The sequence below is a fragment of the Arctopsyche grandis genome, chromosome 13, assembly GCF_051622035.1.
Source record: "Arctopsyche grandis isolate Sample6627 chromosome 13, ASM5162203v2, whole genome shotgun sequence".
Classification (NCBI taxonomy): Eukaryota; Metazoa; Arthropoda; class Insecta; order Trichoptera; family Hydropsychidae; genus Arctopsyche; species Arctopsyche grandis.
The window spans coordinates 15,493,328-15,507,304 of record NC_135367.1 but is presented as its reverse complement, the minus strand read 5'-3'; the positions used below and the strand labels follow the sequence as shown (position 1 = coordinate 15,507,304).

General features: G+C 28.1%; 2 protein-coding genes across 7 annotated transcripts in view; one reads left to right on the top strand and one right to left on the bottom strand.

Annotated features, from left to right (window-relative positions):
* Nucleotides 1-514: 514 nt before the first annotated feature.
* On the bottom strand, nucleotides 515-10,337 carry LOC143921439 (activating signal cointegrator 1). Of its 6 annotated transcripts, none has more exons than XM_077444747.1 (13): nucleotides 10,063-10,337; nucleotides 5,265-5,443; nucleotides 5,031-5,149; nucleotides 3,516-3,713; nucleotides 3,320-3,438; nucleotides 2,338-2,486; nucleotides 2,102-2,265; nucleotides 1,805-1,977; nucleotides 1,559-1,725; nucleotides 1,373-1,494; nucleotides 1,196-1,292; nucleotides 1,021-1,118; nucleotides 515-942 (listed from the first exon to the last, which is right to left on the bottom strand). In XM_077444747.1, the coding sequence occupies exons 2-13, from the start codon at nucleotides 5,330-5,332 to the stop codon at nucleotides 866-868; spliced, it is 1,551 nt and encodes a 516-aa protein (XP_077300873.1). In that variant the 5' UTR covers nucleotides 5,333-5,443; nucleotides 10,063-10,337; the 3' UTR covers nucleotides 515-865. The 6 variants fall into 6 exon arrangements, with proteins under 6 accessions (XP_077300873.1, XP_077300875.1, XP_077300876.1 ...); XM_077444749.1 differs by having other exon boundaries at nucleotides 10,077-10,337; XM_077444750.1 differs by having other exon boundaries at nucleotides 10,188-10,337.
* LOC143921440 (phospholipid phosphatase 2-like) overlaps nucleotides 10,329-13,977 on the top strand; it is a 63,430-nt gene continuing 59,781 nt past the window's right edge. The window contains exon 1 of the mRNA XM_077444752.1: nucleotides 10,329-10,469. Within this exon, the coding sequence (XP_077300878.1) occupies nucleotides 10,386-10,469 (84 nt within the window). The 5' untranslated portion in view covers nucleotides 10,329-10,385. The remainder of the gene's footprint in view (nucleotides 10,470-13,977) is intronic.

Below are 13,977 nucleotides of genomic sequence, written 5' to 3'. Positions count from 1 at the left end.
AAAATTTAACCATCAAACCAAATATGTGTAAAAATTTGTGATCGCGGAAGTGTTGTAACTCTCAAAGTACCTTATTTTCAAAAATCGTATCCTGAATAGCTTTCTATATAGTAAATAAGTTTAAAATAGTGAATAATTAAACTTTCTCCATTATTACCAGACATGAATGCTGTAAAAACAAGTTCTATTAATTTATTATTTATTTATTATTTACTGAATTTTAAACTGTGCAATAGATTCTAAGTTATTTATTACATATTGAGTTACAAATTCAAATTTTAAATGAACAAATTAAATTTACTTAGAAAGGTATGTGAATATGTACATTTGTTCCAAAACTAAAAATAAATATTTTTTTATTAATTTTGTAACTCATTATGATGACCGCATTTGAAATAAAAAATAAAGGTCATAAATATTATTTAAATATATTATGTATACATTTAACTATTTATTTATACTAACATATTTACTATGATGTGTGAATGCTTTGTGAAATGATGAGTAATGAATGCTTGAAAATAAAAAATATGTTTTAATATATAAGAAAAACCAAATGTATATAAAGATCACCTGTATTGTTAATAAAAAATTTTCATACATTTCATTGGGTTCTGTTTTTAGGAATATATATTTCTTTATAATCCAGCATTTGGATGTTGTTCAATTGGTTGTATATTTGCATTCAAATGTAAATAATTTAATTCACACAATGAAAATATATTGATCCAATTAATAATAGTAAGTGAAACGTAAAGGAGGTTTGTAAAAATGAGGGATTGCAAAAAAGAAAGAAAATTAATAACTTATATCACGTTATTTTTTTTATAATAAACATGTAGAAATAAGTAAATATTTTAAGGGTTTATACACGAGCTTCAATCTTGATCATTTTTTGCAATGATTTCATAGCAGCCTGATGAATTTTAGGTTCCAAAGAATCTAAAAATATATACAGCAAAATTTAATAATCCATATGATAGGCAATCAAGCAAAATTATTTTTACACCATTTTCTTACAAATCTTATGCTTTCCTTTGATTGGAAATTTTAACTTTAATTCCATAGGATTGGAACAAATAAATACATATGGACTTTCACTTTCACCTCCGGGATAACTAAAATGAAATTACACAATTTCAATACAAATAATATAACATTGATATATTATAATATGTGTAAGTATAATACATACATTTGTTGATATTCCTCTTGAGCTAAGCAATCGTCAACAGTTACACAACCGAGCAAACATCCTGTAGAATAATGCTTTGGAAATATTAAAGTTTTATCTGTAAATACAAAATAAATTAAATCAGCTTATTCACAAATATTATACTTGAATTAAAAATAATACAAAAAAAAAATGTACCTGGATATAATACATTGTACATATTTTCCATCGTTTTTATAGTTTCATTATCGGGAGGCTGAACCGTTGAGGCAATCCATAATCGTCCACGATGTGACGTATACCAGCTTCTTCCTTCATGCCTAAAAACACATTAAAAATAATCATTATTTTAAATCTCAAACTGTGTACTATTTTCTAACTAACATTTTAATTCCAGCAATGAGAAGAGAAGCCCAAGGTTGATGCATAGAAAGACACACAGCTTTATCTCCAATTTCTTGCAATGGAGCGTCTTGTACCCGCTGTATTCCTTCTATTATATGTTTCTGCAAAATTCTTCCATCATATTCACTTTTCACAGAAGAATCAAACTAAATAAAAATAAAAATATTTAATAAAAGTCAAATAAACATTAAATTCAATATTCTGCTTTTATATATGAATAAATACCATCGGAGGTGGACCAATATAACCAGGATGTATATCGAAGTCGTCTTTATTAATTTTTTGATCGGACAACGACCAATTTTTATCCCGACTGGAATTACCTGAAGATTTTGTAATATCGTTCACAATATTTTCGTCAACTTCAACAAAATTTTGCTCTTCGATGATTTGACGACCTAAAGTATAAAATCATACATTGAAGCAAAAATAAATTTTACATTAAATTACAGGATCGTATTTAAAGCAAACCATAATCGTATTTAAGCATAGCATAATTATAGTATCATATTTAAAGCATACCAGCAAAATCGAGGGTAAACGTTTGATGTAAGCGAGAAGCGTGCTTCTTATCTTTGAGCGATTGTTGATATTTCTCCAATTTAGCTCTCTCCTGTTTGCTCAGCCAAACTGATCCGCTATTGAAATAGTCACTATCGTCATCCGTAACACGAGTACGACGCTCACTGCAATAAAATGATTTTTTTTATACTTCCGTGGGTCATCTTCACAATGTAATACATTACACATACGCTTACCTCGTACGGTCATATTCGAGCAAACGATTACGTTGAGCCAAAGCAGCTTCCCATCCCTTGGGACGTTTCAAATCCATCAATTTGTTGTATAAAGTAGCAGATTTTCCCGATGACGAATTGAGTACGTTTTGCTCATCAGGTGAACAAACCTATACAACATTATTTGTTGAGTAAACACACAAAGACTTATAATTTTGAAACACACTAGATCGGTGAATAGTTGTAAATGGTATAAAAGCTTAAAAGGAAATGACGGATGTACACAATTCATTCATATTCACGTACATTATAAACATTTTAAATTAGATATATTAGGGGGACCGAAAAGTAATCAAAATCTTTCGATGAGCTCTTTCGCAGTCAGATTGTGTCAAGACACGGTCCAGTAAACACTTAAGTTTTGTTATTATGTTGAAGTTATTGTTGTAAATTTATTGTTTCTGTTTAAAATAAAAATTTCTATCTGAGGAAGGATGTCGAGACTAATAATATAGGAAGGGCACTTGCGTCATTTTATGCTGTTTATGTTAGACCAAGTAATGAAGGCAAACGAAGCAGTGAAAAAAATCACCGATACTTACGGGGATATTCTGAAACTAAACAAGTGTCATCGGTGATATAAACAATTTAAAAATGGGAATAATGACATCAAGGAGATCGCACGAAAAGAAGAGCTCAAAAATTAGATGATGATATCCTGACATCAATGGTGGAATCAAATCCTCTTCAAACCATCGAGGAATTATCGTTGAAGATTGTCTGTCCATGGTCCATAGTTCAGAAGCATCTTCGTCGCATAGGAAAATTCCACAGACAGGGAATTTGGGAATATTTTTTTGATTACTTTTCGGTCCCCTAATATAATATATTAGTATTCAATACATAGTACATAGTTGACAGAATCAGGTGAAAGTATGTTGTCAATGGCAGACTCAAAAGGATATAGAATAGGAAGAGGAGTGAAATATTAAATATTGATTACCAAAGTTCCGCAGCATAAACAAGGACCAGAACCCTCTTGTTGGCAAATTATTCTTCCACAATTTAAACAATTATTTATTAGTTTATGTTTACTAGCTTGGCAATCGCAATGATGTCGCCCTAAAAATTGAAGAAAAAAAATCAATCACAACAAAAGAAAAAAATGAATTAATCAATAATTATTTTCTAAAACAAACCTTTCAACAAAACGATTTCCCTGTTTTGTCCCTCTTGTGAATATAAATTGACGAACTTCGGCTTCTTTTTCCCAGCTGATGGGTCTTCCGGTTTGGATTTCTCATTTTTTTCAACGGGAACATCACTACCTAATGATAGTGCTTTAAATTTTTTCTTAGATTTGCCAGTATTATTCTCATTATTTTGGTTTTGTTGTTCTATAAAGTAAGTATCAATTATATAATAGTTTATAATATATGTAGATAACTAGTGATTTTACCCGGCTTCGCTCAGTTTTTGTAAAATAAACAGCTTAGCCATTGCTAATCTAATAGTAAACATTCATTTGTAGTTTTATTAAATTTATTTGAATAAAAAAAAATAATATTCAACGATATCGTCGTCTAAGAAACTTTAATTTGTTTTCGATGCTCCCAACCAAACCTTACATACATGGTTACCTGACAACTCGTTCACAGATTTTCCGTAAACCGAGGATGCGCTCCAGGCATTACGTATACGGCCATCTCTTTCTCACCCCGTCTATTCACCAAGATCTCGTTTACTATGCCATTACGTTTGCAGCCATCTCTTTCACAGACCGTATGTTATCGATGAACAGAGGGTCTGTGAAAGAGATGGCTGCATACGTAATGGCATAGTAAACGAGATCTTGGTGAATAGACGGGGTGAGAAAGAGATGGCCGTATACGTAATGCCTGGAGCGCATCCTCGGTTTACGGAAAATCTGTGAACGAGTTGTCGTGTCACCTACATACATACATACATAGTTACATGCAAAGTCTCTTTCGAAATTATATATTAGATGTGTATTAAAAGAGGGCGACTGTCTTGTAACAAGCTATTCGCTACTTAAAGAGACTATGCTTTGCACTACAATTATTAAGAGAAGAATCCTTTGCACTAAAATTATTTTATAAGTTTTCACATTATTTTCTTATTTACATATTAGCCTAATTACCAAATAACAAATGACAGAAATTGTACTCTTGACAAATTTAAGAACCACAAACTTTAGTACATTATAAGTATGTAAGTCAAATACAATATTGCCATACAGGCGCACGCGCACACATGATATTTCTCTAGTAGTGGTCCAGACCAGATAATCAGCAGATAATAACATGAAAGAGTTCACTATATATAAACCTCTCCTCCCATTCCCCAAAAATGATAAAACATGGTTGACCGGGTATGCATCAATGTGTTAAAATAAACTTTTTATTTTTATTTTTACCTCTTAGCACAGATTTGCATGATACATAAAACTTTTACGAATTTTTATTTTTCTTTGTATATTCATTTTTTTCAAATAAAATTAAAAAAGATATCGTTCCATTTTAAGGGTGGTCTGGACCTACTGGATTGGACTCTATGTGCAAGCCTGCAGCATATAATAAATACTAAGTTTGATCAAGATCATATTTGGGCTCATGTAATTTAAAAATATAAACGAGAAAACAATATGAATAACCGGAGGAAAGGGTAAACTTAACGAATATTAAAGTACATACTGATTCCTTTTCTTTGTAATAATTCAGACACGAAATTTCGGTGTTGCGAATTTTCAAAGTCTAATAAAGTTTTTAAATACTCTTCGAGGTCACGTCCGTTGTCTATGGCCAATATATATCTAAAATAAAAGTAAACCTTTGATCAAAATACTTAAGAGATTTCGTTCTAAGTTGTGCAATAGATATCGCATATGTTATATTAAAAAATAAATGTTAATTACGAAAAATACTTACTGGACTAAATCATCAGGTACTGGAAAGTCCAAACAAGCAGAAAGTTTTTCGTGAACCCACTTATCCATGATTTTGAAGTATTATTGCGTTCGATAGCGACCGAACAAGCGACGTGCGGCAAATGTCAACGTGACACTTGAATGGTGAAATACACAATGTGGTCTTAACACCCAAAAATTCTGCCGATATAAAAATTAAATTGATTTGTATTTTACTTGTAATTATTTTAGTCTATTTTTGTCATTATTTAAATATGAAAGGTCAGTATTTATATTAAGCGGCCAGTATCCATCGATCAGTATACAAGTGGTCTGTATAAATAATAATAGGTTAGTATTAAATGGAGGATATTACACTTTCCCTACGGATTCCCCCCCCCCCCCCCCCTAGATTTGAACGGGGCTATCCGCGTTGTTTAATGTATTATTATGAATTTGAATTAAAATACTAAACTATCTTAAAATTCTATTAAAATTCTTTAGAACACTGTCAGGTGAACTGTTGGTCAATAACTGTCACTGTCAGGTTCTTTAGAACATGATGATTTTTCCCAGAAAAAAAATGTTAATTCCCAAATATATTTTGCTGTTTTTCTTGCTTTGAAAGATATATGTATGTAAAACTCATTTATCCTTTAAAATTATATTACTAATAGCTGAACCCGGCATGCGTTGCAATGCCAGAAGAAGGCATGCAATTCCCGTTCCCGTTCCCGTTTCAAGTGATGGTTGGAGCTAATTAACTCAACTAACGTCTCTTCAACATCGTGTCGTAATAAACCAACTGGTAACGTAGTTACCAACAAACACATTTCCTTGACTACACAATGGCGTTTCATACTTCCCTGTTGGTAAATTGTAATTACGAATATTATTATTAAGAGGTTTTTTTTCACAGTAAGCTTCCCGGACATGCATACAAAAAATCCTGAAAGTTCTATCGCAATCGGTTGAGTGGTTTAGGAGCCTATACGAGACAGACAAAGAGTCAAACAGACATTCAATTTTATATATACATATAGATTATCTTTATTGATAAAAAAAATTATTAAAAGAAATATTTAAAATTCATATTTTATTTTTTAATATAATACAGAAAGATAGAAAGTCATTCTTTACTTTTTGCTCCCAAAAAAATTTTGCTCCCCCCCCCCCCTGGGAAATGATAATTTATAATTTATTTTCCATTTTTATCCGCTCTCACAAACACGCGGTACCTAACTAACACTAATAGTTTTAATCTGGGGTATCCAGTGACTAAATCAAAATGAAATATGTTTCAATGATTTAAGATCACTTAAATTTCATATAAATATTCATATTGTTTCAACTGTATATATTGTATTGTTTATACTGTACATACATATATCTAATATATAATTTCGAAAGAGACTTTGTAAGTATATAAGTAAATATGAAATTTTGGTTCGTAAATCCGTGACGTCATCGAACAAATGAATATTGAAATAAATTTAATCGAACAAATGAATATTCAAATAAATTTAAATAAAATAAAACTATTCAAATAAATTTAATAAAATGATTACTATTAGATTGGCCATGCTTAAGCGGTTTATATTACAAATACCGAGCGAGGCCGGGTAAAAACACTAGTACCTATACCATAAATTGAATAGATTGACAATACAATCACACCTTTCTGCCATAAATTGTTTATGACAGAACGCTTATAATAGATGGTTTTAGTTAAAATCCTTCATTTGTTTTAATTGTACCTAGTAAATAATTTGCACTCACTATGATTGCCATCAATAAAATATTATTGCAATATTAAGAATATGCACATAGTTGTTAGCAGAATAATTGAAAGCCAAGCACATATAATGCAAGCTTAATATTCAATTTATTTTATTTTATATTTGTTTATCTTGCTTAGTTTGTAAAATATTTTATATTTGTAAAATAAACTAAAGAAAGATATTTTCAAGCAAAAGGTTGAAAAATATATGAAATCTTTATATTACAGTTAATATTTAGTATTTAAGTCATTCATTTTCATAAATCAAAAATAAAAACTAGAAGATTTCTTGTTAAAAATCTACCATTATATTTTGAGAATCTTTATACATATCGCTATGTATTTATATATTTTTCATTAGGATGAAATTGAATTTAATATTACCTAGGATTTTCATTAATGTTTATAATCATAAAATAAACACATAAAAGCATAAAAATAAATATTGACTTCACGAGACTTATAAATTGCAACGATTTATTTTCTATCATAGAAGACTTAATCGTAATCATAAAAGATTGCAAACCAAAAGCAATTAAATTCGTAGGGACATATTTAATTCGCTTTTCTATCTCCTGCTTGAATACTTATTTATCAACTTCTATCGTATTTATTAATTCTTCTGAACTATTTCTTCCTTTTTACTATGTCTAGGTAGTATGGTTCCGCGACAAATCACTCACGGACTTCACACTCAACGGCGTTACGTGCACGAAATTCAGCAACAAATCACTGACGCGACAACTGGCTCACGGCCATTACACTCATAGATAAATCACTCACGCGACAAACCACTCATGGACATTGTACATACGTAGTCAACCGGAAGTGGCGGTTTACTCTTGTTCGATTTTTCTTCCACTATTTTTTTCGACCCCTTGTGTGTGCTCTTCCCAAGAAAATTCAAGTATAATCCTCGTATCAATTATATGAAAATAAAAAAAAACACTATATTTAATAAACCGGAAGTGGGATTTTTTTTTCTCTTAGAAAAGTCAAAAATATTTTGACCACACGATTTTTTCCTCACCCCTGGAACGTATCAAGCTGAAAATTCATATTTATATTCTTTATGTCCTAACTTATAGTTGATAAGGTTTTGGCCAGAATTTTTATTTTTATTTTCTTGATATTTAATGTGAATAATATGTTACAAAATCTTACAAAATCCGACAACCGGAAGTAGAACGTTTGTCTTGTGTAAGTTTCTCTACATTTCAATTCGCACCGAAAATGCTCTCATAGCCGGTATGTGTGAGCGTGTATGTATGTTTAAATATCAAATTTTGTTTTGTAACCTTCTTATATTCCTCAAATACAGATTAAGTCTTGGGTTGGTCACATCCGAATTTTTACTTTATCTATGTATGTAGTAACAATAGATGAAGTTTTGTGATCATGCGAAAATTCGAACTCGAGATTGTGACTGATTCGAACTCAGAATCGATTACTGATCACGTTTTCATGATCTAGAAAAAAATGTGTGTGTGGCTGTGTGTCTGTGTATTTTGAGGATTTTTTGGACACCGTTAGTCCTATCGAACTGAAACTTAGTATCGGTTACTGAAATTCTTATCGACATGAGGTAAATTTTTACTTTATCTATGTACGTAGTAACAATAGATGAAGTTTTGTGATCATGCGAAAATTCGAACTCGAGATTTTGACTGATTCGAACTCAGAATCGATCACTGATCACGTTTTCATGATCTAGAAAAAAATGTGTGTGTGTGTGTGTGTGTGTGTGTGTGTCTGTGTGTGTGTCTGTGTGTGTTTCTGTGTGTGTGGCTGTGTGTGTGTGTATTTTGGGGATATTTTTAACACCGTTAGTCCTATCGAACTGAAACTTAGTATCGGTTAATGAAATTCTTATCGACACGTCGTAAACTGAATCAGACTGAATTTTTTTAAATATGGTAGAAATAATAATTTTTATAATCTTATATTTTTTTAAAATTTCTATCTGAACCGGAAGTAGTACTTTTACTCTAGAGAATCGAGGTTTCTATGTTTTTCTCAAGAACCTTTTGGTTTATTGAACTGAAATTTCATATCTAAAAGTTTAAGCTAAATACCAAGTTATTTATAAAATTTAGTAAGCATCCGTCAACCGGAAGTGGCAGTTTACTCTTGTTCGATTTTTCTTCCACTATTTTTTTCGACCCCTTAAACATGTGTGTTCGTCACAAAAAAATTCAAGTATAATTCTTGTAGCAATTTGAAGAAAATAAAAAAAACTATTAAATTTTATAAACCGGAAGTGGGATTTTTTTCACTTAGAAAGGTTGAAAATGTTGTGCCCACTACTCTGTCCACACCCCTAAATGTATTAAGCTGAAAATTTATATTTCTATCCTTTATGTACTAACTTAGAGCTGGTAGGGTTTTGGTCAAAATTCGTAAACCGGAAGTAGTATTTTTTTTAAAAACAATATTTCATTATTTTTTCATTATTTTATTTTGACCTTTTAAATTGTTTTAAGCTTCTTGATATTTAATGTGTGTAATAAAAATAGTTATTTTAAGTAAAAATAAAAATAAAATTACTTAATTTAATGAACCGGAAGTGGGATTTTTTTCCTCGTAGAAAGGTCAAAAATGTTGTGCCCACTACTCTGTCCGCACCCCTGAATGTATTAAGCTGAAAATTTATATTTCTATCCTTTATGTACTAACTTAGAGCTGGTAGGGTTTTGGTCAGAATTCGTAAACCGGAAGTAGTATTTTTTTTAAAAACAATATTTCATTATTTTTTCATTATTTTATTTTGACCTTTTAAATTGTTTTAAGCTTCTTGATATTTAATGTGTATAATAAAAATAGTGATTTTAAGTAAAAATAAAAAAAAAATTACTTAATTTAATGAACCGGAAGTGGGATTTTTTTTGTTTATTGTTCAACTATTCTAAAATAACAATAATCAGAACTATATATGTAGGTACATATGTAGCATCAATGACATATAACATTAATGAGAAGAACACATCACATCCAGACATCCCAAGGAATTAAATAAAACACCATTGAAACAAATCATAACCTTTAAATATTCACCAATGCGAATATCCCTCCAACAACAATCGACTCCAAGCTTAGGAAACCAGAAACCCCAAATCACTATTGCGAAATGAATCATCAACTCGGCCAAAAAGTATCAGATCATACGGAACCATCTCACGAATACCAAGAACTACACGGCAGAGAACTATGTGACGTAGCCTGAAGGCCGATATACCAGCAGTTGAGTCACCTTTTGGCGCACCTGGCGCCCGCACTGAATTGCTACCTGTCGAGTCAAACACTCTGTTTACTACTGCCACGCTGTGCACACCACTAGACCACTGCAGACCGAATTTCCGCACCATGAGTGATGGACAGATACCGAATTTGCCATCGAACGCTGCTCAGGAGTTTGAAGTTTACATGGCCAACGTTAACGAGGGATATGTAAGTGAAATTTCTCTTTGTTTTTCAAATTTTATACATTCTTTACGATACGTTGAACCTGTGTGCATACATATATGTTATATATTCCATATTAAGTGCGTTAACAGAAGTAGAAAGTCTGCGTTGAAAACTATCGTCATTGAAACTATACATACGAAATGAATTTACAGTGTATGTAATTTGATGACATTGATAGTTTTGCCGGTGTTCATAAGTCATAAACACGTTTTTTGCTATTGATTGATTTACATTTGGCAATGATAAGGCTTCCGTTAATGATCTGTGCATTAACTAATTTTATATATACATATTATCAACGTATTCAAATTAAACGAAAATACATATCGCCTCTTTATAATACAAATGTAAACTAATTCATTGCAGGATAATGATAACACGGTAATTTTTCACAATTCACTGTAATTGATTAATATTTTCATGATTCTTTTTATTGATGTTTTTCCCGTTGAAATTTCAATGAGTAGTTTTGAAAAGAATTGATACGTGATTTAAAATTACTATATTAGGGGTTCCCTCCATTTTTGAATCTACTTTTGGTTTGATCTCATGGGATGATAACATGTCTAATGAGATCATCATTAATGGAGGTCTCATTAAAATTTTCATTCCAGATCTGCAGGATCCATTCACAGTTTGGTCTGCAGGATCCATTCACTCAAATGGTTTTTTTCAGTGGGTGTGAGGGTATACATAATTAGATATCACAAACCAGTTTAAGTGTAGTTTCTCCGAATAATCATATCCAAAATTTAGCGTGTTTTCAGGCCAATGCGGTAAATTGATGACTTTTGGGAATTGAATTTCCAAAAAAAACAAAACAAAAATTGATTATTTTGAAAAGTTACCAATTTGCTTTGATAGTATATGTATATGAAAAAAAGCAACAGATCTCGATTAATATCTCAATTTTGCCAAATCATGGAATTTTAATTTTAATTTTTTTATAAATTTATAAAATTATTATTATAAATTTGAAATTATAATCAAATAGTGAGGATAGGTTTCCAATTTGCTTGGAAAAATTCCAATTTTTTTTAATATTATGTACATATATGATACGAGACTATATACATATATATATATATATATATATATATATATATATATATATAAATATATATATATATATATATATATATATATATATATATATATATATATATATATATATATATATATATATATATATATATATATATATATATATGTATATAGTCTCGTATCATATATGTACATAATATTAAAAAAAAAATATATATATATATATATATATATATATATATATATATATATATATATATATATATACATATATGTATATATATATATATATATATATATATATATATATATATATATATATATATATATACATATATGTATATATATATATATATATATATATATATATATATATATAAATATATATATATATATATATATATATATATATATATATATATATATATATATATTTTTTTTTTTTTTAATATTATGTACATATATGATACGAGACTATATACATATATATATATATATATATATATATATATATATATATATATATATATATATATATATATATATATATATATATATATATATATATATATATATATATATATATATATATATATATATATTTATATATATATATATATATATATATATATATATATATATATATATATATATATATATATATATATATACATATATGTATATATATATATATATATATATATATATATATATATATATATATATATATATATATGTATATAGTCTCGTATCATATATGTACATAATATTAAAAAAAAAAAAATATATATATATATATATATATATATATATATATATATATATATATATATATATGTATATAGTCTCGTATCATATATGTACATAATATTAAAAAAAATTGGAATTTTTCCAAGCAAATTATAGTAATTATATATATATATATATATATATATATATATATATATATATATATATATATATATATATATATATATATATATATATATATATATATATATATATATATATATATACATATATATATATATATATATATATATATATATATATATATATATATATATATATATATATATATATATATATATATATATATATATATATATAATTACTATAATTACTATAATGACTTTATAAAATAATTTCATGTGACATAAATCGAAATAAATTAAGGGAAATTGGCGTAACGATCATATTGTTATTATAATTATGAATCTGATAGATGCTACAAATATGTATATAAATACAATTTATTATGAAATTCGTAGGTAAATAAGTAAATATTTTAAAGTAATAATGTTTAATAAAACGCTCCATATTTACATAAATCGGATATCGAGTCATTCGGCAATTCTCTTGCCGAATGCGTGTAATAGACAATTTCACGGATTCGGTGTAACATATTTTTTTTTATTTTTTATTTTATTTTATTTTACGGTCAAGAAAAAATTGACCATTTTACATGTTGGAAATAGAGAAAGAAAAAGAAAAAAAAATTAAAATGAAATATAAAAGAAAAATACACATACATTCATATACTACAAAATAAATTACATTATATTAAAAAAATATTTAAATAAAATAGATTTCATGTTATATTTACTAACAATGAATAAATCGACCATGGATAATTCGTTTCCAACTCTGTGCAGTCTCAACATAGCTGAGTTCAATGAGTAATTAGTGGTAAACCTGGGCATATCAAAAAGATGGTTACATCTAATTGATCTACCCGGCACATGGAAGCACACTAAACTCACCAAGTCAGAGCATTTAATAGTGCCATTAAGAAAACCACACAGAACTGAAATATCGTTAATTTTCCTTCTGTCATATAATTTTAGCAAATTAAGTTTCCTATAAATAATAACGTTACTGACATAGTGATTATGACTTTTAAAAAATTTAAATTTGATGAATCTAGTGAACTTTATTTGCACTGACTCTATTATGTTAATTTGTTTCATTAAATAAGGAGACCAAATGGTAGAATTGTACTCTAATTGGTTTCTAACCAGAGTGGTGTATAAAATTTTAATCGTATTTACATTTTTGAAGTGAGTACTATTTCTTATTAAGAAACCAAGTGTTTTGATGGCATTTTTTGTGATAAAATTTATATGAGAATTAAAAGTTAATTTGTCGTCAAAAATAACTCCTAGATCTTTAATTAGCGATGATGATGGTAATGATTCATTATTTATATGATAATTATAAATAATTTTGTTATTTGACCTACTGAACCTGACAACAGAACACTTCTTAATGTTTAAATATAATTTATTAAAAGAACACCAATCGTTTAATGAGTTTAAATTAGTTTGTAAAGTAGCACAATCGTTAGTGTCTTTTATACATTTAAATATTTTTAAATCGTCTGCAAATAAGAGCACTTTAACATCATTAAATATATTTATAATATCATTTATAAAAATATTGAATA